At 60.0% G+C, this 23501-nt stretch overlaps 1 protein-coding gene across 1 annotated transcript in view; it reads right to left on the bottom strand.

Annotated features, from left to right (window-relative positions):
• Positions 1–23501, bottom strand: part of BSN (bassoon presynaptic cytomatrix protein) — a 75589-nt gene that overhangs the window by 5239 nt on the left and 46849 nt on the right. The window contains exons 3-6 of the mRNA XM_081072330.1: positions 19364–20239; positions 11583–12029; positions 4497–11150; positions 230–2300 (exon numbers count right to left, since the gene is read on the bottom strand). Of these exons, the coding sequence (XP_080928456.1) occupies positions 230–2300; positions 4497–11150; positions 11583–12029; positions 19364–20239 (10048 nt within the window). The remainder of the gene's footprint in view (positions 1–229; positions 2301–4496; positions 11151–11582; positions 12030–19363; positions 20240–23501) is intronic.

The following is a 23501-nucleotide window of genomic DNA, read 5'->3' as shown; positions in this document are numbered from 1 at the left end:
GGGAGGCCCAGCGGAAGCCATGCAAGGAAACCAGAGTGGGTGCCACAGCCACAAGCACGATGCTGGGCCCCAGCCCACCCTCCCGCAACCAGGGCCAGGGCGTGGGTGGAGAGGCAAGAGGGGCAGCCTGTGGCAGGCCCACTGGGCCATCTCGGGGCTCAGGGCCCCATGGGCGGGTAGACCCCCCAGGTGCTGGGTGTCTGCACCAATCACCCCCAGCTGCCATTACCTTCGCTGTCGGAGACTACGCAGTGGGAGTCATCCAGGATGTAACCCTCCTCACGCTTGTATGTGTGGGCCCGCGGTCCATCCTTGACGTGCTCCTGGACGTCAGGCATGGAGTGGCTGGAGCAGAACTGTGGGCAGGTGTCCGGAGGGAGGGTGCCCCCGGCAGGGCGGGGCCGTCCCAAGGGGCTGACGGGGCTCTCTTCTTCAGAGGCCTGGCTCCGCATGGGGGGTCGGGCCCGACCATGGGCCATGCTCAGGGATGAGGGCTTGGGGCCCACTTTTTGAAGCCTCTCCACAGCCTCCCGTTCCCGCTCATACCCCTTGCCCCGGCCACCGAAGTCATGGCTGGACAGCTTCTCCCCACTGTACGCAGATGCCACCCGGGACCGGCTGCTCCCACCATACGTGCGGTCATCCTCCTCCATCTGGTCCCGGCTGGACACCCCGTAGTATCTCTGTTGCTCATACACGTTCTTCTTGAGCCCATAGGTGATTTCGTCCTGGAACTTCCTGCCCCGAGAGGCCAGGCCGCTGCTGACCGCAGGGGAGGGGTAGGAGGCCAGGTCCGACTCCACGTCCTTGGCCTCTTCGATAGGCGAGAACTTGGAGATCTTTTGCTCCATGCCCTGCTTCCGGTGCTTGCTGCGCTTTGAGGAGATGGCAGCCGGGGCCAGGCTCTTGGCAGGATGCTTGGGGCCCATGGTGCCTGGACCGTACTTCTCCGCTCGAGTCCCGTGGCGGTAGTCGCTGTCACTGTAGTAGTGGGCGCCGGCTGGTCGGCTGTCACTCTCCACGCTCCGGTGATGGCTGCTCTTCCCACGGGGATCATAAGAGTCCTCCTCAGATTCTTCCTCCCCTCGGGTGTAGCAGCAGGGCAGTACAGGCCCCTCCAGGACACCTGCTTCTCCGGGCTCTTTCCCAGGACGCCCACTGCTGCTTGGCCCCAAGGGCTCCAGTCGCTGGCTATCAGGGGCAGTGGAGGTGCTGTCCTTGGTCAGCTCACTGATGTCATCGATCATCACATAATTCCGAGGGACATTCTGCTCCAGGCTGGTGTAGTGCGAGTCAGAGGGATAGGTGGGGGCCGGGCTCAGACTCACGCTGCTGCGGTCACTGGCCCGAGGCAGCTCAGGGGCCTTGCCTTGCTCATAGCTGCTGCTTACCGCTGGGCCACTGTAGCTCGTTTCAGATGGGGCTGAAGACATGGCCACCACAGGGCTGGCGATCACCTCATAGTTGGTGGGCACCTTCTGCTCCAAGTCGGCTAGTGATGTCTGGCGTGGCTTCTGATGGGGGGTGCGGCTATCAGCCGGGACTGGGAAAAGGGTGCTCTGTGTGGTTGGCATGGGTGTTTGGGCTGCATAATGGCCTGTGGCACGGAAAGCCTGCTGGCTTGCCAAGCCAGGCTCCGCTGGGTAACTGGTGCCAGGAGGAAAGGCAGGTGCTGGGTACGTGCTGGGACCAGGATAGGTGGGTGCTTGGTGGGTTAGGAATCCGTTTGGAGTTGGCCCACTGCTGCCTGCAGTGTACTGTGGGGCCGGAGGTGGGAACCGGGACTGCTGGAAGGCAGTGGGGCCGGAGTTGGTGGTGGGAGCGGCCGTGACAGGGAAGTCTGCATACGGGCCTGCAGGAGTGGCACAGCCCTGGAGCCGCAGCTGGTTGAGTTCGCTGTCCGATAGGTAGTCACGGTGTTCGCCGAGACCACGCAAGGGTGGGTAGTCACGGCCACCCCGGTCTTTGGCCAAAGACTCTTTGCGCTGTGTGATACCCAGCTCCAGGTACTTGAGCTTGGCGTCGATCTCCTTCTCCTCTTCGTCCAGCTCAGCCTGCTTCTTGCGCAGCTTGGTGGATTCGTGCTCCACCAGCCGCAGGTCCCGGTCCAGCTCCCGGAGCAGACTGGCCTTGGTGGCAGGGACAGCGGTGGGCCCCGCCAGCCCACGCTGCAGCAGGCTGGCCGCATACAGCTGTGGGGGGGGCTGGCCAGCCAGGGGCAGATGAGCCTCCTCTGGAGGGGGGCTGGGCAGTGTCCGCTTCACCTTGCGGACCAGGCCGTTGGGTGGCAGCGCCGACACCTGAGACAGAGGGAAGGGCGGGGCACTGAGACCCAAGGTGTGGGTAGCTTGACAGGGCGCAGGGTAAAAGAGCCCTGGCTTGGGCTAGGGCAGGGCCTGGGCTCCACTCTGTTGGTGCCCTGATTCACCAGGCAGCCTCAAGGTCTGCCATACCCACCCGCTGGCCTTGGAGATCACCAGTGGCCTGTGATCATTTTACAGGCCTCTCTTTCCCATTGCTCTGGGCAGCAGGAGGGCAGGGAAGGAGCAGATGCTCCTCAGTGCTGGTCTCTACTACTGGCCTGGCTCTGGGAACCCTTGTACATGTCCAATGGGCTTGCGACTCTCTACCTCCCACTGAGTGTACTGAGATGAGGTGAGTACAGGTGTGGCTCTGGGCTTGGGTCCTAGCAGCTGGTGGGGGCCAAGGGCCATGGAGGGCCATGGACTGGAGTGGAGTGGGTCCTGGGTCCACCAGGCTCCCTGGGGATAAGGAGGGGGCACATGCTGACTGTATGATAGTTGCTGCAGTCTCTGGGTCTTTTTCTGCCTCCTGACCTATTCCTCTCTAAAGTGACATGCAACTCAGCCACCTGCCCACTCTCCCCCTCCAGCTGCCCTGCACCGCCGCCTGCCACACACGCCAGGCTACGCGCTCGGCCAGGCCCCCAGCTCCCTCCATAGCCCTGTCAGTCCACCACTCTCTGTGGCTCCCTAACGTGGCCCTCCTCACCCACGCCAATGCTTCCACTGCCAGCAGGTTTGCTCTGGAGCCTCCCTTGGTCTCTAGCTTGTAGCCTTCCCAGAATGCCCCAGGCTTCTGGGCTTTTATGGACCAACCAAATCCCCCAAATATACTAGGGACTGACATCAAGCTTCTGATATTTTACCTTGCCAAGAAACTACATAAAAGCCTCCCACCTACTCTCACCATGTCATAAAGGAAATGATAGTGTATCCCAAAACCTCAGAATGAAGGGTAGGCCTTTAACGGAATAAATTTCACTTTTTGAACTCCTGACTCTGTTGTCCATCTCCTGTTTTTTTGGCTACACACCATGAGTGCCCATCATGGCGTGGCCCCACATGGCCAGCCCATGGGACCTCTGTGTCCCCCCTTGCCTGGAGCCAGACCACCTGCCCCTCTCTGACCGGCCCTCCCTGCCAGCCAAGACTCCTGAGCCCACCCCTACCCCCTCTGGCCTGCATACCCCAGGGCTTTCCACTCCCAGGCTCATGACCTCCACAACCCCACCACGAGGCCCAGTCCCTCTCCTCTTGCATCATGACCAGGAAACGAACAAATATGTCTCATGATGCTTCCAGCTCTTACTCCCTCCCCAGGACCACTGTGCAGTCTCTCCCTTCAGCCCATATGCCCACACTCTGTCCAGGAAGCTTTCTAAGATACCCTTCTTGTCCTGTCTCAGCTGCCTAAAACCTCCAGAGGCTCCAAGGTTCCTTCAAAAAAGGCCCACCCTCTTCAGCCTGGCACTCAAAGTCCTTGGCATTACGCCCTCGCCACCCCCATCTTTCCCTCTATGGCAGCCCATGGCAGGCCGCCTCTCAGAGTCCCAGAACATCGTTGGCAACTAAAGTCACAGATAAGAAGTTTATGCTCCCGGAGCCCCTGTCTAGGAGAGCAGACAGGTGTGTAAACAGATTTACTGAGGGCCAGATAGGGGCAGGGGCCAACACAGGGCAGAGAGCATGCTGCAGCCATTGGAGGGGTTTCAATGCTAGGCCAAGGGACTTGGGCTTCCCACGAGGCAATGGAAGCCAGGCCAGGGCTGGGGAGTGGGGAGCAGTGCAGACAGGTCCATGTGACTGATTTCCTTAGGAAACATCCACAGGACAGGTTGGGTGGGAGGGACCCAGACTGCAGGGGAGAGCTAAGGAGGCCTGAAGGGGGCGGTAGCAGGGGCTGGACTAGCTATGGGCCATGAAGAAGCAATGCTAAGCAGAAGCTGAAGCTAGTGGTGTCTGGACGGTTGGCTGGGGGCCCACGTGTGAGTGTGTATTTGCCTAGGATGTCCTTGCCAGGCTGCAGGCTCTACCAGATGTGCATAGAGGAAGATTTTGTCCTTGACTCCTTCCTCGGGGCCTCTGGAGCTGGAGGCGACTCCACTCCCACCCCAGGAGAAGCCCCTCCCTGGGGGTCCCCCCAGGCTAGGCAGAGACCCCTGTCCCACCCTGGACCAGTCCCTGTGCCCATACCTGGCTACCCAGTCCCCCCTGGTGCTGGTAGAGGGAGAACCTCTCTTTGGCAGACTCCTCGGCGGTGGGGCTGAGGGGCTTAGGGTCAGACAAGGACCGCTGCACGGTCTTCAGGGGGCGAGGCAGCGTGTGCTGGCGGAGAGCGCTGTCAGCCGCGAAGTGCTTCTGAGGACTCACGTGAGCCTTGTTCAGCCTCTCACTGGAAGCAAAGGAGGCATCCAGGAGCCGGTGTGGGGACAGGGGTGAGACTGGTGAGTAGAGGACCTGGGGGGACTTGGGAGGCTGGCGGCTCACAAGCTGTGAGAGGGACTCCGGGGGCAGGTGGGCCTGGTATCCAATTTCCAGGGGATCCGGCTTCTTTTTTTCGAATCTGCCCAGGGGCCCTGGGGTGACGATCTGGATGCCAGGCAGGTAGGGGCTGATGGCGGCTGGCCCGACCAGCTGCGGCCCAGCCACCCCCTGGGCCTGCCCATCCGGCTCCGTCTGGCAGGCCAGGCTCTCCCCGTGCCCAGTCTTCTCTGGTGCCGAGATGTACCTGACAATCTCCACCTTGGGATCAGTAGCAGCTGTGATGTGGATGGCTGGAGAGACCCTGGGCAGCTGGTCAGGTTCCGTCTGCACAGAGCAGTCACTGATAGTCTGGATGGCCACGCTGCTCATGGCCCTCGCAACGGCGGTGGCAGTGGACGACGAGGCGATCGCTTCGTGCTTGCTGTCCGAGCCGGAGTCTGAGTGGCGGGAAAGACGGGACCGGCGGCGGCGCACTGGCTGCTCCCACTCAGCGCTGTCCTCGTCGTCTGTCTGTACACTGCAGTCAGCGCTCCGCCGTGTCCGGCGCCGCCGGGACAGGAAGTAGCGGCCCTCCCCATCCTCATCGTCCGTCTGCACGCTGGTGTCTGCAATCCTTTTGACCATGCAGGGCTCTGGCCCCGATTCTGGCTCGCAGGCGTCCCGCAGGCGTGGCATCGAGTGCCGCTTCTTGAGGCCACCACGGCTTGCCTCCCACTGCTCCTCAGTCTGCAGCGACATGTCCGAGGCAGAGCTGGGGAGACCGCGGTGCAGCACGGGCTCCCGAGGCTGCCCGGGCCCCTCAGGCCCTGCCATGGCAATGAAGGCCGCGTGGGTCAGGGGCGGCCAGTACTGGCCATTCTGAGCCAGTTCAGTGGCTGCTGGGGGAGGCCCTCGGCCGGGTCCCTCACAGGCCACAGGGAAGGGGGCTTTCTGCCGCTGCTTCTGCTCCTCCAGTTGATGCTGTAGCTGCTGCTGAAGCTGCTGGATCTGCTCCAGCTGCAGACGCTGCTGTGCCAGCTGCTCCCGCTGCAGCGCAAACTGGGCCTGGCGTTCCTCCTGCTGCTGCTGCAGCACGTGGTGCTTGATGGTCTGCAGCTCTTGCAGCTCCCGCTGCACCAGAAGCTGCTCTTCCTCCCGGTGCCTCTGCAGCTCCACGCGCTCCCTCTCTAGCTCCTCCTGTAGCCGCAGCTGCCGCAGCTTCTCCAGCTCGACCCGCTCCCGCTCCAGCTGCAGCAGCTGCTCTTGCTGCTTCCGCTGCCTCTCCTCCTGCGATGCTTCCTCCTTGTCAAGCCCTGGCCGGCTGAGGGCCCCACTGCCGCCCCCAGGAGTAGCATCTACTGGTGGCTTCTGGCCAACCAGTGGGGCTGGGGCTGCTCCAACCTCCTTGGCAGCAGCAGGGGTGGCTGTGGACAGATGCTCTTCCCGAGCCGCCCCTGCTGGCAGCTCTGGCCTTGGTGGGCCCCCAGCCCCTGGCACCTTGGCAGCAGCAGGTTTCCCCAGGTAGACAGGACCCTCAGCAGGTGGAATGCTGGAAGCAGTGGGGAATCTACTTGGTACAGGATATCGGTATAGCCCTGTGGGCCCGAGAGGTACCCTGGGGGCAATCATGGGCATGCGTGTCAGGCTGGTGAGCGGCACGGCTGTGACCCCACCAGACCCATAAGGCCTGTACAGGCCCCCGCGCACCATAGGCCGCAGTACTGAGCCGGGCTGGGTGGTGATGGGCAGTGTTGCAGCAATTGGGGTGTTGATAGTCGAGTAGATCATGCCATCGGCTGCACGCACGGTGGCCGTGGATGGCAGCAGCTGTCTGACTGCTGCTCCCTGGGCTGCTGTAGGCCGGTACTGGGCCAGGGTCCCAGGACTTGGGTGGCCCTCTGGGAAGGTGGGGTTCCCAAGAAGGCCAGGTCTTAGGGGAGCCAGACCCTGAGGGGCACTGAGTCCAGGCCCAGGCTGGGGCTGATACTGCATGAGGTCGGGGCCACCACCACCACCACTGCCATGCCGCCCTCCATACTGGTCCATGGAATTGAGGGCTGCGCACATGCGGCTGATCTCACGGGCTGTGGTGGCACTGTACTGGGCCAGGCTGGCCTCCTGGAAGCCAGCTGCCTCTCCCCGCGGGCCATACCTGAGGTCTGAGTAGATGTTTGATACTGAGCTGTAGCGCCGCATGGGAAGTGGGTGAGTCAAAAGGTCTGTGGGATGACGCAGGTCTGTGAATGAGCCATACTGCAAGCCCTGCCCAACGTAGCGTCCATCCGCAAAGCCCAGGTTGTAGGATTGCTTCAGCGAGCTCAGGTCCACAGCCGAGTCTCGTCCAGGGCCTTGGAAGAGCTGCCCCAATCTGTGGGCATGGTAGTTGAGGCCAGCCTCAGCCAAATTGGTGTCAGACATGGAGGAGTACAGCCTGCCCGGGAGGCCCTGTGGGCAGGGCCTCTGCTCCTCATGCACTACCCCCTGTGGCCGGTAGGTGGGAGGCTCGGGAGGCTCAGGGTCCTGGGGATTGTAGAAGGGGCCACTGGTTTGGCCAGGTGGGGCAACATCTACCACACTCTTCTCAGGTGCGCTGGGGGTGGGATGGAAAGTGCCTGTGCAGCTACTGCCAAAGGGGAACTTGTAGACCATGTCACAGCATGCCAGTTGGCTCTCAGGCCTCATCCCAGTGAGATCCAGGGCACCCGCTGGCTCCTCTGGGAGCAGTGTGGTCACAGGGCCTGTCGTGCCCTCTCCCATCTGTACCAGCACTGTGTGTGGCTTCCTGGCACCTGGCAGAGCATGAGACCGTAACTCTGCAGGGGCAGCCCGATGAGGTTCGGCACCAGGCTCTGGTACCAGGCCTGACTTGAGGCCAACATTCTGGACACTGCCCATCTGAGTGATCAAAACATCCCTTCTGGCCAGAGGTGCTACTTGATTGGGCAGGTTATACCTGGCAAACTTGGGCTCCCTGGGTCTTCCCCGGGGCCCACCTCGGTACGGGGCTGTCTGGACAGACTGCTCTACCTGCTTGACCTGGGCCAGGCACACAGGGCTACCCGCACCCTGGCCAAAGTCAAGCCGGCTCTGGAATGGGTCTCCATAGACCACAGGCTGCTTTGGCTGCGCCATGAGCACAGATGAGGCCATGGTGATGCTCACGGTAGTGGAGGTGCTGAGGAAGGCATGGGTTTGCTCCTGGGCATTAAGGTTGATAACCAAAGGCTGTACAGCGGTCGACTGCCGTCCTGGGGCTGGATCCAGGGCAAGGCCGTACTTCCTTGCTTCCACGGCAAGAGAGGTCAGGTCTATGCCCTGGTCGGTGAGGATGATGGGTGTGGGTTTGACAGCTGTGCGAAGGTCTACCACGGCACTGCCAGGGGGCCTGGGGCCTGGCTCAACCCTAGACGTTCCAGGGATGGAGGAGATCCGGCACAGGGAGATGTTCTCGGCAGGGAGGGCGCCCCAGCCATACAGTGCCAGAGGCCCATCTGCACCAGCACTGGGCGCCCGTGGGAAACCAGCCTGCCCAGGAGGCTCTGAGGGCAGCTGAGACCCACTTGGAGGCGTTGTCTGGCTGTAGCTGTGGGTGGTGGGCTGGGTGTCAGTGGGTGAGCACACTGGGGAGGTGGAGGCACTGGCATGTACCATCCTGGTCTGGCTGGAGGCATCTGATGCCAGTGTGATGACCATAACGGGGGCCTCCTGAGAGGGCTGCTGCCATACCAGACGAGGCGTGCTGGGTCGGTGTGGTGTTTGTGTGCCCTGAGCCACCATGGAGGTCGAGGTTGGGGCACCAGGGCTCCGTGGCATGTCCGAGGCAGGGGTTGGGCTTGGCGTCTGTGTAGAGAACTCTGCTGTGGCCCTTGGGCCCAGCTTGCCAGGGGAGAATGTGGGACTCTCTGAGGGAGAAGATGGGGAGAGAGGTGGGCTAGAGCCGGCAAAGTAGGAATATCCCTGGGGGGGCTGGGGAGTGCTGCTCTTGCCATCACTCACACTCAGGGGCTCTTCTTTGGCAGCCCGTCCGCGGGCAGCAGGGCCACTGGGGACCTGAGGCTGCTCCTCAGTTTGGGACCCATAGTTTGCAGTGGTTGGGCTCTGTCCATAGCTGTGGGTTGTGGAAGATGGTGAAGGGCTGCGCTCAGAGCCAGCTGGGGACATCGGAGTCATATACCCTCTCGGTAGGCCAGACGGACAAGGAGCCACAACTGTGGTGGCTGGGGTCCCAGGGCCCTGGGAAAACGGTATGCCGACCTCCTTGGAGGCAGAGCTGGGCGAGGCAGGAGAGCTGTGCAGCTTGAGGGGGTCTTGAGACTCCTTTGCAAAATGCTGAGTAACACGGACATCAGGAATGACTCGGCCCCCACTGCTGTCTGAGGAGGTAGAGGGAGAGGGGGAGAAGGACACTGGGGCGGCAAGCTGCGTGGGGCTGGTGCCAGGGGTAAGTGGGCCGCCATTTTGTTTCATTGGGTCCATGTATGCACTCTCAGCGTTCAGAAACTGCTTCTCCTTCTTCTTGTCCTCAGCAAAGGCCAGGTCCCGTGAGGAGGCCTGACGCATGCGGGCGATGCTCTGTGACGTCTGGAGGATCTCCTCATACACAGCTGCTTCCAGGCTAGCTGGCGTGCCCTGTGATGCAGGCTGAGCAGCCCTGCCATAGTCGTGCTCTGAGGGGTCCTGGTATTCAAAGGAACCCTGGCCCCGGGGACCTATGGGCTGCGAGGGGCCACCATGGGGCCCCCGGCCCCCCGCTGCCTGGCCCTGTTGCCGCTGGAGCAGCTCGGCCTTTCGCATCATCTCCTCATAGGCCTCCTCAGCACTCTTGAGGGGCCGGCCAGAGCTGGGAGTGGTGGAGCTGCCCACGGGTGTCTCCGTGGGTGAGTAGAGGGACATGAAGGTGGGCAGGCTGTACTCACTGCCCGACTTATAGAGCCGGCTGGGCCCCCCGTCCAGGGCCTCAGCCTCCGAGTCCAGGGAGGGCGAGGGCGAGTACTCGGAGCAGGAGGAGCGGTGGAGCTCCTCCATCTCGGCTGCCTGCCGCAGCTCCTCTGTGGGGGAGGCGTCCTCGATGGGCGACAGGTTGCTGGGCGGGGTCTTGGAGCGCTCTCGCCGCCGCTGGGCCCGCAGCTCCTCCTTGTCCCTTCGGGTCTTACGGGCTGTGCTGCGGATGCGCTGCTGCTCCACCTCCCGCATCTTCTCCTGCTCACGTAGCAGCTCCTCCTCCTCCCGCAGCTCCTCCTCCTCGGAGGAGTCCTCGATGGTGGGCAGCAGGGGCCCATGGGAGCGGTGCCGGGCCTTCCGCTGCTGCTTGGCTTCTTCTAGACGTTGCCGGCGGCTGGGGCTGCTGTCGCTGTCCTCTTCCAGTGAGGACAGGGAGGTGGGAGAGGTACCTGACGTGTAGCTGGGCGTGGAGGCTGGCAGCGTGGAGGAGTGCTCTCCACGGGAGCGGTCCTCAGGGGAGCCTGTCAGGCTCTCCATCTCCAGCTCAGGCTCCCGGTCCAGGCCAGGGTCAGGGCCTTGGCTCAGGTCCAGCTCGTGGCCATAGCTGCCTGTGCTATTGAGTTCAATGGTCTTGAAGCGGCGGAGCCCACCCTGCAGGGCTCCGGTGCCATCGGTGGCCTCTGCTGGGCCTCCCTCAGAGAGCAGCTCCTCATAGCCCGTGGTGGCATTGTGGGGCAGGCGCCTCTTGGGCAGTGCCGCTGGCTCTTGGCTGGGCTCGGGCCTGGGCCTGGGGCCGCCCTTCTGGGTGCCATGTCTGGCCAAGCTGTGCCTGGAGGTGGCCGCATCATCCTCTTCCAAGTTGTCTTCCTCGGCACTCATCTCCAGTATCTGCCGTCGCATGAACTCCTCATCAGTCATTTCTGCTGCTCGGGCTGGGGGCTGGGGGGGGAGAGGGGACAGGCCACCCTCACTGCTGTCCTCCACGTAGTCATGCCTCAGCTGGCTGCCAAAGTCATCTGAGGACTCGGCAGTGTCCTGCTGCTCCCTCTGGCGCCCCCACTCTAGAGAGTCTTCCTCTTCCTCCAGGATGTCCTCCAGCTCCTCATCAGAGTCAAAGGCCTCGGGCATGATGGACAAGGAGTGTGGCCGCCGCTTCTGCTCCTCAGTACTGCTGCTGCAGGGCGGCCTGCTCTGCTCGCCACTGGGGGCCAGGCCCTGGGCCTGCAGCGAAGGCCGCATGCTGCTCCCCACCTTGTGGAGCTGGGAGGGGCTGGGTGGGCGTGGCCCTGTCACCCCTGCACTGTCCAGCTGCTCTACCTCCTGCTGCACGACCCCTGTGATCTCGCTCTGGGAGCTGGAGATGCCATCGGAGGAATAGCCTGTGTCACTGAGGCTCTGCGGGCTCCGAGACAGGTCCTGAGAGTAAGGCTTGCCCACCAGCTCCTGCAGCAGGGTGAAAAGCAGACACTGACTCCCCACGGCAGACAACTGATCAGGGAGCCCCTCGCAGGACCCTAAGGAAGGGTCTCTCCACCTCCCTGGGGATCAGAGCCCACCACCCACTCCATTTCTCTGGCCTTGAATAACTTGCAGGTTCTATGGCAGCCCCAAGCAGCCCTAGGTTCTCAAAAAGAAACTTTACTAGATCTAATGATAGTAAAATCCAGCGAAAGCATCCAACAAGCTGCCAGACACAGGACTAGCCTGGAACTCACAGGCTCTGGGTCTACTAGGGCCTCATCTAGGCATCTCTGCCTCCTCTGTGACCCCAAGATGTCTGCTCCAGACCTACATCCCAGCCCCCCAGAGAGCCAGGCCCTTCCCTAGACTGTCCCACCTGAGGGCTAGGGTCCCTGCAAGATGAATGGGACTGACCTCTGCCTCCCCACCCTTGGGGGCTTCTGGAATGGCCTTGACGACAGGGGTGGCAGGTTCAGTCCTCCGCACTCCAGTCTTTGCTTTAGGAGTCCCAGGGGGCAGTGTAGTCTCTGGAGGTGGTTTCGGCACAGGCTCAGCTTTAGCTGGGACCCCTGTTTTCTTTTCCTGGGCACTGCTCGGGGTCCTGCTAGGTTCAGAAGCCCTGAGGGGCTTGGCCTGAGGGCTGGCCTTGGTGGGCAGGGGACTGGCCTTGGCAGGCAGGGGGCCTGATGGCTGGCCCAGCCCCTGTGGCCCTTTCTGCTTCAAAGGGGCTGCTCCAGCCACACGATGAGGGGCCCCTACGGGGGGCTGCTGTGAGGTGGGCAGTGGTAGTGGGGTCGGCTCTCCCAGGCTGCCCTCCAGTAGCCGCTTAGTTTGGCAGTTCAGACAGAGCCACTCAGTTTTCTGTAAGGAAATGGGAGGGGAGGAGAGTTGGTGAAATCACAATGAATCACTCAAAGAATACTTCTGTGACTATTTCTGTAAACTTAAGGAGAGACATCTTCCAGAGCATGACAGCAAAGGCATAAGGAGAAAAAGACTGATAGACTTTTTGCCCCCAAATGACAGACTTCCCCATTCTTTAGCTGCATCTACAGAGTTAAAATGATGAACCCAAAAGAAGGGTTCCTTCTTTACCCCATAGAGAGCTTTTCACCTGGCCAGATAGGGAGGAGAACTGTAGGGGCAGGCAGGCTACAAGCGGCACAGCGTCTGGACAAGAGGAACTGGGGCCCACCCAGGGTGTGAACAGTCCCGGGGGGCTAGTATGGAGCCCAGAAGTGGACAGCTCCACAGTCCAGGACTGGTGTCAGAAAGGGGGCGCCTCCTGGATGCATGGCCCTTCCCCGCCTTCTAGCTCTCAAGTCGCACACACCATCCTTCCCCACACCTTTCCCAAGCAACAGCTGTGCATAGAGGGTGCTGACTCCTGGGGCCAGGGGAGACTGTCTGGGAGAAACCCTGCTTAGGGGTGCGGGTGGGGCTGAGCAGCCCCTTCTGCTCACAACCCCCAGCTCAAGTCACCTTGTCTAAGGCCAGCAAACCCCCACAAGCGAAACTCCCTTCTGCCCCCAGGGTTCTGGGCTGTTCCTCGGATGGGGACTGTACCAGCCCTTAGGCCAAGGGCAGTGCTTCTTCCAGAGCTGGGCTGGGATCAAATCCTCAACCATTAGTCTACTACTCTCAGAGTCACCCGTTGTATCAGGCTGGAGACACAGTCATAACTAGGACAGACACGGGCTGGCATGCAGTGTTCCTGGAACTGGTCAAGTATGATAGGGGTACCAAGGGTGAAGTAGCCAGAATACCCAAAACCAGCTCCAAGCCCCCAGCTCCACAGGGGTGGGGCCTGAGTATCCCAGGCCCTGAGAGCTGATTCTTGCAGCAGTTCAGACTGACAGGGACATTCTCCCAGGAGCCTTTCCAGAGCCAGGGCTCCTTCTTGGCATGACTTGAGGCCTGCTCTGGCCCACAAGGGGTAGGGTGGGGAATGAGGGTAACAGCCCACACCTGTGCCTGCCCTCACCCGGGGCGAGCCTCGGCACTCCCACCCTCCTGCTGCTGCTCGTCCCAGGTGCCCACTCAGGCTCCCACCAACAGCTTGGCCACTAGGATGGGCCATTCGGAAAACCACAGGACAAAGAACCACAGGGTCACAGAGCTAGGAGACAGTGTAAGGAGGTGGCCCTTGGCCTTCAACAGCCCCAAAGGCCAGCAACCTTAGTACCCTTCCCTCACACACTGTCCCCAAGTCAGCCCCGAGCCCAGTAGAGCCTTGGAAGTGTGATACCCCCAGGGTATCTGCCACCTGCCCTCAGCCTGGCATCCTCAGGCCACCATAGAAAATGCCATGTCAATGATTCTGCTCTGTTTTCCTGCCCACATAGCCACACACATCTCTACCCTGGGTCTTAGCTGAGGCCAGGCTGGGCAGGTGGCAGGGCCTTGGTGTGTGTTGAGGGATAGGCCCGTTCCAGTGGCTCGTTATTCAGGGCCTGAGACTGGAGCTCTGATTCTGCCCTAAGGCCCAATCCTACACCCAGGTCCTGGGCAGAGGGGCCCCGCTATGGAGGCAGAGTGTTCAGAGGTCCTGCATGTACTCACCCTGCTGCTGGGCCTAGCGCTTCTGCTGACTCCCTTGGACCTTATCTGGTGCTTTATGTGCCCCCATCCTCAACCCTGATGAGGCAATGGGTGCTGGCTCCTTGCTGGGCCTTGGGCTTCCTTGGCCTGGCAGGGTCCACCCCTAGAGGTGCCTGGGGAGAGCACTGGACAGGCTGAGACCAAGCCGCGAGATGGACAGGACATGGGAGAGCACAGAGCCTGAGGGAGAAATCCCACCTACATGCCCCCAGCGTCACCTGGGGACAGAATAAAAAAGCCCCCATGTCAGAGAGACTGTGAGGTGGCTCGAAGACACTGGAAGGTGGGAAGGGTGTAGGCAGAGGTCAAGAGGGTTCTGAAAATGAGCAAAGCGCCTCTTCCCTAGCCCCAAGATCAGCATGATGGGGTTAGAATCTGGGCCCAGAGTGGGGCTGGCCCAAGGCACCACTGTCCTGACTCCACCTTGGGTCCCCACACATTCATCCCAGGTCAGGCCTCTCAAGGTCAGGTCATATGCCCTGGGTCACCATGGTGGCTTGGCAAACCTCTGAACCCCACATCTGGCCTGCAGACCCCACCTCAGAAGCAACAGTCCAAATGAAGCAAAGGCACCTTGGAAGTGTGGCCTGGATAGAGGAGACAGATGTAATGCCAAGAGCTGAGAGCCAGCCCCTGAAGCAGCTTGCTTCCCCGAGCCCGGAGGCCCAGCCCTCAGCAGAGCACGCTCAGTCAGCCCTCCTGCTCCTAGTTCTCCTATAGCAGAGGGAGAGTAGCCTGAAACTAACGAGAGAGAGAGAGAGAGAGAGAGAGAGAGAGAGAGAGAGAGAGAGAGGGAGCGCAGGAGGAAGAGGCATGTGAGATAAGAGCTAAAAATAAACACCTGTCCTGGCTGCTGAAGGCCCTTCTCCAGCCCTCTGGGGGTGGAGGGAGAAGGGTACAGGGCATTGGGGCCCATAGGGATGGAACCAGAGGAGACCTGGCCCAGGCCCGTCTTCGGGGAATGAGGATGGGGTGGGAGGCCATGCAGAAGCTCTGCCTGGGGGCTGGAACACAGCTGCTCTCACCTCTGCTACCCCACCAAAATGCCCCCACCCCACCCTGCTCATTCATTCCCTTGTTCATTCACTCATTCACTCTCCTCCTTCAGTGTTTATTCCCTCATTCGTTCATTTACTTGCACGTTCTCTCTCACAGTCTCCCTCACCCAGCCCCAGCCCTCAGGGAAACTGTTGCCTGTTTGACCCTCTGCCTGTCCCTTTCGGCAAGTGGGCAGGGGACGATCTCGACCTGGGAAAGGACAATGGGAGGCTCTGATGATCAGTCCGCCTTGCCTCCATCTGCCCAGTTCCTTTCTGGGGTCAGGAAGGTAGGAATCCCCCAAAGGCAATTGGCATGAAAAGGTGAAAAGTGTAGGTGCATACACCATCGGATGGAGCTGGGTGAGCTCAGGATGAGAAAGGGGAAGTGAGTTGTCTGAGAGAGCTGGCGGGCACCCCACAGGCAGGTGAGACCAGCTGCCTTTGGGGACCACTGTCCACTGTGTCTTATGGGCCAAGGGAGCCCAGCAAAGCTGCACTGGAAGCTGGGTATCCTCCCTGCACTGTCTGCCATCATCTGATTGACCCTGAAGATCAATCACAGTCTCTTTACATGTGGAGATGGCCTATATGTCAGTCTGGTTACAGTGACACCAGCCTAACCAACAGCCTATGGCCAGCTGCCTGGCCCAACATACCCCCAGGCCCACTGCCAGACCAGAAGGCAGTGGATGAGGATTCCAGAGAAAAAGATGCCCAGAGGTAAAGGGCCCAAGACTTGAACCCTGGACCAATGGCATGACCATCACTGGTCCTCTGTTCCTCTCCTGATTTTGTGACCCTGCCCACCCCTGTCCCCAGACATTCTTAAGCTCCTCTTTTTGGGGCCCCCGCCTCCAATAAGAGGCATCCTCCCTGGTATCCCTCACATGTGCCTTTGTGCCCCGCCGGGCTGTGCTCCCCTCGTGCCCCAGTACCAGATGTTTCATTCCCTGTGGGCCATCCGTCACGAGGCCAGGATCTTGCACTGGCCACGGGGTGGATTCCACCCAGACAGCCAGGGGCTGGTAGGACTCTTTCTTCCCCACACAGAGACTCTTTTTCAGGACACTCTGGTTTCAATTTCCTGACTCAAGGGCTGAGTGCGTTGGACCTTGCATAAGTACCTGAGGTATGGCATCTCACCTGGTCCTCAGAGAAACCTCAGAGGCGGTACTATCGCCCCGTTGCACGTGGGAGGAGACTGGGCTCCCAGAGGTCACGTCCTCAGAGGTAGTCTGAGGCAGGTCTACAGTACAGGCAGCTGCTGGCCTCTTGCCTGATGCCCGGGCTGCAGTCCCTGTCCCAAAGAAACCCAGCCCAGCCCCAACTAGCACAGGTGCCAGGCCCTTTGCCCAGGGAGGTCTGACTTCTCAAGGACATGGCTTCTATTTTGGCAATTATTATAAGATAAGAAACTGGCAATGTTACTGTAACCATTCCAATTCCACTAATTTCTTCACAAACTCTATTTGGAACTGAAAGCCAATTAAAAATTAAGCCAGAGGGTACTATTATCCTTCAAAAAGAAAAATAGGTAAAAAAAAACCTTGGAATCAACAACTCTTAATTACGAAATGACTCACTAAATAGCACTATGGGTTTTTTTCCCCTCCAGAGGAAATTTCAAAGGGAAAAAGGATATAGTTTACTGCCTCTTCTATTGTGTGTGCTGGACTCCCTGGCTACAAAGAAGGAAAAAAGATCTTTGCAGCTCAGAAACGTTGAGGAAAATTCCCAACCTGGCAGTCCAGACAGTTGGCTCCAGCCTCAGGTGGAGCCATGGCAGGCCAAAGAGGCCCGTGGGGGCCTGGCAGTGGGGGACAGTCACACTGTGCACTGGCATCACAGCCATCCCAAGCCTGGCGGGCCAGCCTCAGTCAGGCAAAGTGTGGAGAGACAGCCAGGGCAGACCCTTGGACCTGGAGAAGGACCTCCCACCTCACTCGCAAGGCAGTATGTGTCTGAACTCAGGAGCCTGATTGAAAAATCAGGAGCCTCTAACCAAGAACACACTAAGTAGGTCACAGGGAAGCACCCAATGGCTCCGAATGCCAAGTGGCCATTCACTGAGGGGAGATCAAAGACAGCCCATGGTCTGGTTAGAGCCTCAGCGAAGAAAGCAACCATGCTGGTTGGAGGGAAGGGGGGTGACACACCCCGGGCCCTCCCCACCAGCCCCTTGCAAGACCCAAGGCTGTCAGAATCGAGCCGGTTTTGTTCGCTGTCTGGTGAGGGAGGACACAGGCTTGGACTAGCGCTGTGGCCATGAGGGTGGAGAGGAGAGGTCAAGTTCTAGTGACAGTGGGGAGGACGGTCCGTGGAGTGGGTGCTGAGGTAAGAGAACGGAGGCTGAGGATGACCCCAGGCTGTTAGCTTGCGTCTCTGACGGTGGATGGTGGCATGATTTCCGTGGTGGGAACCACGGGAGCAGGCACTGCAGCTGCCCAGCCACATCTTCCCCAGGAGCTGCCATAGGCCCTCTGCAGCATTAACAGGCAGAGCCATGAGGAGAAAGGAGACGGAGAAGCTGGGCCTCCCTCTGACTGTCGGGGGGAGCAGGAGGCAGGGAAGCAGAGGGTGGGGAGGAGCTGAGACCAGGAGGCCCAGCAGCTTTGCCGTCTGGCCCATGGAGCCGGCAGATCCTGCGCAGGCGAGGGTGGTTCTGGCCAAGGAGGTAGCAGTGGAGCAGCGCATGGAGCGGGGGGGGGGGGCAGGGGGCAATGCAGGCCATCGAGAGGCAGAAGCTCCGGAGTGCAGGAACGCGAGAACCAGCAGCTAACGAGAGGTCTAGATCAGAGTCCTTACGCTCTTCCAGGGCCAGCCTGGGACTGAGACACTTCTGTGTGGGCTGAATCAGCACTTCCCCGGGCCTGGCCCAGGGGCTACTGAAAGGAACTGTCAGGAATGTCTACACTCCTGGACAGGGACAGTTTCCCCCTCCCCTCTGCACATATCCCGCTGAATGAGGAAATGCAGGCCAGAAGCTGTCTCAGGACTAAGGGTCCTGTGGGCTGGGCCACCTCAGCCACCCAGTGGGGCTCACACCCAAGTGGCAGTAAGCCAGGGCCTGGCAGTCTCTGCTGGAGCTCCTCTGGCCCAGTGGTGATTCCGAGGTGCCCCCTCCCCACTGCTCAGCCAGGCCAGCTGTCCTCCAGTGAGCCACTGGACCTAGGGCTTGGAACAGTGGCAGTGTGGGGCGTGGAGGGCCACAGGGGCCACAAGAGGAGGTGGCCTGTCTTGCTTCAGGCCTCCTGCATCTTGGCGAGTACGGCCTGTGGCGGCCAAAGCAGTCTTCCTCATCACACTGGGCAGCTTCCATGGAGGCCTGGCCCAGAGCCAGTCATAACAAGGTGCCACCCAGACCATGGCAACACCGCCATCCCCTCTGTTGTCCCATCCTGGGCCAGCAGTCCACGCTCACCTGCCCTGCCATCTGCCATCTGCTATGCATGGTTCAGCCCAGGAGCTCCACGGGCTCAGGTGGCGGATTGTGTGCAGGAAGGGCCTGGGCTTGACCATCTCCTGACATGACACAGCAGGGGGCACACTCACCTGCCAAGATGAGCCAATCAGCTGCCAAGGGCATGCCACAGAACGGCACACACCCAGCTACGTCCAAGGCAGCCAAGGTAGGGCTCATCTGGGTGGCCCTGAGCAGGGCAGCACGGGTAAGGGGAGGTTGAGAAGCAGGCTCCAGGGGCAGGATGGTCCAGCTCTGCCAGGGCCCCTCCACACCGCCTGAGCCTCCCAGGCTGGGCCTCCTGCTCCCTCCCACCCAGCTCTGTTCAGTGCCCAGCACCCTTCTCTGGAGCAGGAACTACAGCGAGATAGGCCCCAACCCCAGCACTCTCTCAAACTTTCCTTCGGGAAAGAAGAGCGTCTGAGCTTCCCCACATGCAGATCCAAGGCAAGCCAGGCCCAGCCAGGGGAAAACACGTGCACCAAAGGCTATGGCTTTCACTAGTGGACACCAACACTCCAACAACCACAATCTCAGAAAGGAATGGAGGGTGGAGACCACCTGGTTGGACTAGAGCCTGGCAGTGGGACATGGCCTTCCCTCTGTGAGAAAGCCTTCTTCCTTGCCCTAGACATAGGGGCACAGCCCTCTGCCTAATAGCTCTTCAACCCTTGTGAGGGTCACAGGCCGAGGGCAAGGTGGGACCTCAGGTTCTTCCAACCTGAGCAGAGGAGGTTGGCACATTTCATTAGGGCCCTGCCCATGATAGTGGGAATGGGGAGGCCAGTTCAGGGCCTCCAGAGCCTGGCTACCTCTGGGACCAGCCTCAGGATACTGGTCAGCCAGTCAGAGGCAGTGGCACCATTACCCCATCCACTGTGCCAGTTAGGTCTCTGAGTGGAAGGACAGACATAGGGCAGGGACAGAAAAGGGGGCACAGCCCTTGTGGCATCAGCGGTGTAAGCAGCCCCACGACTGCTGCAGACCCAGCTCTCTGCAGCTCTTCCTGGCTCCCATGCCCCCCGTCCCCCATGACCCCAGGCCTTGGCCCCTCACCAAGGCCCAAGGAAACAGGCTTGGTCCAGCTCTCTTACCTCCACCAGGTGGGGTGTCGGGTTGAAGCCACATAGGTTGCACACCTGGAGCTTGCAGGTGGTGCAGGTGTTATAGTTGGCAGGGCCCTTGCTGCCCACGTTGAGCTCGGCTTGGCACAGTGGGCAGGTGGCCCTTTCCTTCGGCATGGTCTTTGGCTTGGCAGTAGCCTTGGACACTGCCTGGTGCTCTCCTCTGCCATGCTTTGGACTGGTTGTTCCCCCAGTTCTCGCCAGGGCTCCAGGCCCGGATCCAGGACCTGTTCTAGCTGCAGGCTCAGTTTTGGCTCCAGGTGTTGGCCCAGGCCCGGGCCCTGAGCCTAGGGGTCTTGGGCCAGCCTCTTTGCTGGCATCACTGAAGACGATCTTGGGTGGCCCCTTGCTGGGGGCAGGCTGGCCCTGGGGTTCGGTCTCAGGCTGCACAGACATGAGTGTACTTGCCTGGGTCAGCAGCGATGCACCGAGGCCAAAGAGCTTCCCGGTGAGGCCCTCCTGGCTCTGCTCCGCAGCACCAGGCCCAGAGGGCACTGTGGGGGCACTTTTGGCCAGGGTCTCTCCTGCCGGTGGCCTGGGCTCAGCTGTGGAAGGCTTGATGGGGTGAGGGGGCTGAGGAGACACCCTCCCCACCTCTGGAGGGGCAGCTGCTGGGGCACGTCCCGGCACTGGGGTGGCCCTGGCCGTCTCAGCCTGGCGGGCCCCGGGCTGTGGGCCCCGGGATCTCTCTTGTTCCGGCTTCCCCAGGGGCTGTTTGGCCGGGGAGTGGACAGGAGACAGGGCGGGGGAGTGCAGCTGCTGCTGACTTTTGGAGCGAGGCGCCGTGGTCATGTCCATCCCCAGAGCCCTCTGCATCTGGCAGTTCAGACAGAGCCACTCCTTTACCTGAGGAGGAAGCATCATGGTCAGCAGGGTGACCAGGACCGATGGCACACCTGGCCCAAGTCACTGCAGGCCACACAGCAGCCAGGGTGGTCTCCTAGCACAGGTGGGAGCACCACACCCTGCTCAGGCTGCCACGAGGCAGGGCTGAAAGGGCAGATGGCACTGCCCTGCCCACTAGTAGCTGCCAGACACATGGAGCAGAGCAGAGGCAGTCACATAACCCTCATATCACCCCCCAACCACCAACCCACGGCTGGCCAGACCCTCCTGCTCAAGAATTCTCCCAACCGCCCCCTGGCTGTGCCTTCACTCCACCCACACCCGCCTCACCCATCCACGCCACCATCCTCCTGGTTGAATGACCCCAATAACCTCCACTGGGCACTCTCCTTTCCACGCTGCCCCTTCAGGCCTTTACCACACTGGGGACTCTTTTAAAATACAAATGAGGGAAAGCAAGCCCTAGCAGTGCTGGTCCAATAGGAATTCAGTAAAAACTTGCAGAGAGAATAAATACGTGAAGAGGGTGAGGGAGGGAGGCATAGAAAAGCAAAGCAAACTATGATTCCTGTCCTGGAGCTCAGAGCTTAGCAGAGGAGACAAGAGATATGAAAAATCTTGAGAACAAAATAAGCAAAATAATACAATGTAAGTGACAGTGTAATTAGAATGAAATAAGCCCTTTTTGTTCCTTAAGGAAGACAAATTTTTGAAGAAAATGGGATAATTTGTGCCATCAGAATCAATCAGATGTGTTGCTATTCACAGGACAGACGTGTCGTTTCTCCCTGTCATCAGCCCCTCCCTGAGTAAAGTGGGCGCTTGACTCAAGTGGGCCAGTCAGCGGTTTAGCTAGTGGTGCAGGGATGGGCGTGTGACCGTGCAAACCAGGCCAGTCAGAGCTCGTCCGTGTTGCATGGTAAATGAAGAGGAGAGAGGGTCTTCTGTAGGCTGGGTTACGGGTCAGAAGGATGTTGGCTTGGAAGGTCAGCAGCCTTTCCCAACACGCAGAAAAATACTAAGAATGAAGTCAATAGACAGTAAGAGGTGGAGCCAAGACCAAGAGAAATGGGCAGATCTGACAACTTCATTTAATTCTCCGGATTCAGTTATGCCTTAAGTCTACCCTTGGACTTCCAGTTACACAAGCCAATCATATTTTTTTTCCTCCACAGATGAATCAGAGCACATCACCTACAGGCTCACATCCCTCCAGGGGATTCCTACCACTCTTCCCACAGGGACGCTTTCCCATGGCCCTGGAAGCCCCCCACCCCCAGCCCACCCCTCTCTCTGGCCTCCTCTCCTGCCAACTCCCCTGAGCTGTGTCACCCCAGACATGCTGGGGCTCCTGTTCTGCCAAGTGGTGCTCTGCGCTCACTTCTGTACCAGGGCTTTGCACTCACCATTCCCTCTGCCCCACCCCCCGGCCCAGCTAGTTGTGTGGGTCTAAGATCAAGTGTCACCTCCCTATCAGTGAAGTGACACACAGTCTATCAGTCACACAGTCTAAAATACCCCCCAGGCACTTGTAGCTAATCACCCAGGTTATTTTCTTCCCAGGACTAATTCTGCCCAAAGTAATCTACGGATTTGTTTCCTTGGGCGTCTCCTATCCCCCCATGAACCTTGGTGAGGTGCTCTCTGGACTGTGCAGTGTGTGGCACAGATCGGGGCTCATTCCAGGCTGGTTTGCTCATGGGATTAATCCTGACAACCTATTAATGGGGGCACAGCTTCCATAAGGCCGCCGCCAGGAGACTAGAGATTTAGTGCCGTGACGAAGGGGCTCCTTTTTCCTTCTCAACTAGAGCCGAGGCCAGAAGCCAGGCCTGCTCCCATCTATAGTTGCAGCCAGTGGTTTTAAAAGAACCATGGTAGCCCAGTCACCAGGGAAAAGTCCAGTCTGATCCCTGGGGCAGAAAGCCCCTTCTGTCCACCGGCGGGGGGCCTCCAGCCCTGCGCTCTGCCTGGAGACCACAGGGCTGTGTGGCTGCTGTGCTGCCGTTGACGGCCTGCCAGGGAGCCTGGGCTCCGCTGTCCTGCCCCATGGACCAAGAGCAGCCTGAGGAAGGGGAGAAAGTGTATGTGGGTGAGTGCCACCTTGAGCCCGGCATCACATGGGGTATGGTCACAGGCAGTCTCCCATTTGTCTTCACAGTAGAGAAAACCAGCATCTGATGGGACTGAACGACAGGCTGTGTGGTTACCCAGCTAGGACGTGGTACTGCTGGCAAAACGGCCACAACAGCCCTACGGGTCTTGTGAGCAGGAGCCTGGAGCCTAGAGCCTTCTGCATTCCTGCCTCTTCCAAAGGCCACTCAGCCTCACGCAGGTCAAGTCATGGGTCTAGAAGTCACCCCTGCAAAACACTGGCAGAGCCCTCAAAGACCAACTCCACCTCTGGAAACCCAAGAACAGTGGTGCCAAAGCCCCAGGGTGTGATGCCACCCACAGCTGGGAGCTGTTAATTCACCCAGAAGCTTCTTAAGACCCAAGGCAGCCTTGTCTACATTTGGACAGACAAAGTCACAGAAGAAACAATTTATGTCCCTGGGATTCAGTCCAAAGACCCCTTGAGAAAGGTCATCCTTGGGGTCGGGGGGAGGCTTGCTCCCATCAAAGGGGAGCTCCCAAGGGCAAGCTGTCTCTGTTCACCCTCAGAGGTGCCCTGGAAAGGGGGTACCTTCCAAAGGGGAGGCCCGAGCTCTGGCCCAGGATGGCAGCCACAAACTCAGTTCCTGTGGTAGATGCCCAGCCCACAGCCATGGCCCATCTCTGTCGTGCACCTGCAGGCTGCAGCGTGCCATGAGATGGGATTTGCAGAGAAGCGGGACCTGGTAGATAAGGCTTCTTATCCTGGGACTTCAGGGTGACCCTCCCTCGGGTTCTAGACAGGGTTGAACTAGGGGGAGCCATATGCTAAAACTCCTGCACTAACTCCAGAACTTTCCCTTACCCCGCCCCCGTCACCCAAGCTGTCAACAGGCATCTCACCTAAAATAGAACCTCTGCGAAAGAAAAACCGGCTGAAATGCCCCTCAGTGACTCATCGCCCAGCTGGGTGCAGCTATTTCTATCCAGCCTCTTCCAGACAGCAAGGAGCCTTGACCACACCCTCCCCCAGTCCTCCCAGGCTCAGGCCCAGGCAGATAGGCCCCGCATGCCAGGCCTCCCAAGGAAGATGCTGGCAGGGGGAGCTCTCTGAACCCAGCAAGACTTCCCTCTCTGCCTCCCTAGGGTCACCAGAAGCTTGCTGGGA

The sequence above is a fragment of the Rhinolophus hipposideros genome (genome assembly GCF_964194185.1).
Source record: "Rhinolophus hipposideros genome assembly, chromosome: 14".
NCBI classification, from domain to species: Eukaryota; Metazoa; Chordata; class Mammalia; order Chiroptera; family Rhinolophidae; genus Rhinolophus; species Rhinolophus hipposideros.
Note: the sequence above shows the minus strand (reverse complement) of the source record. Positions and strands in the feature narration are given on the sequence as shown.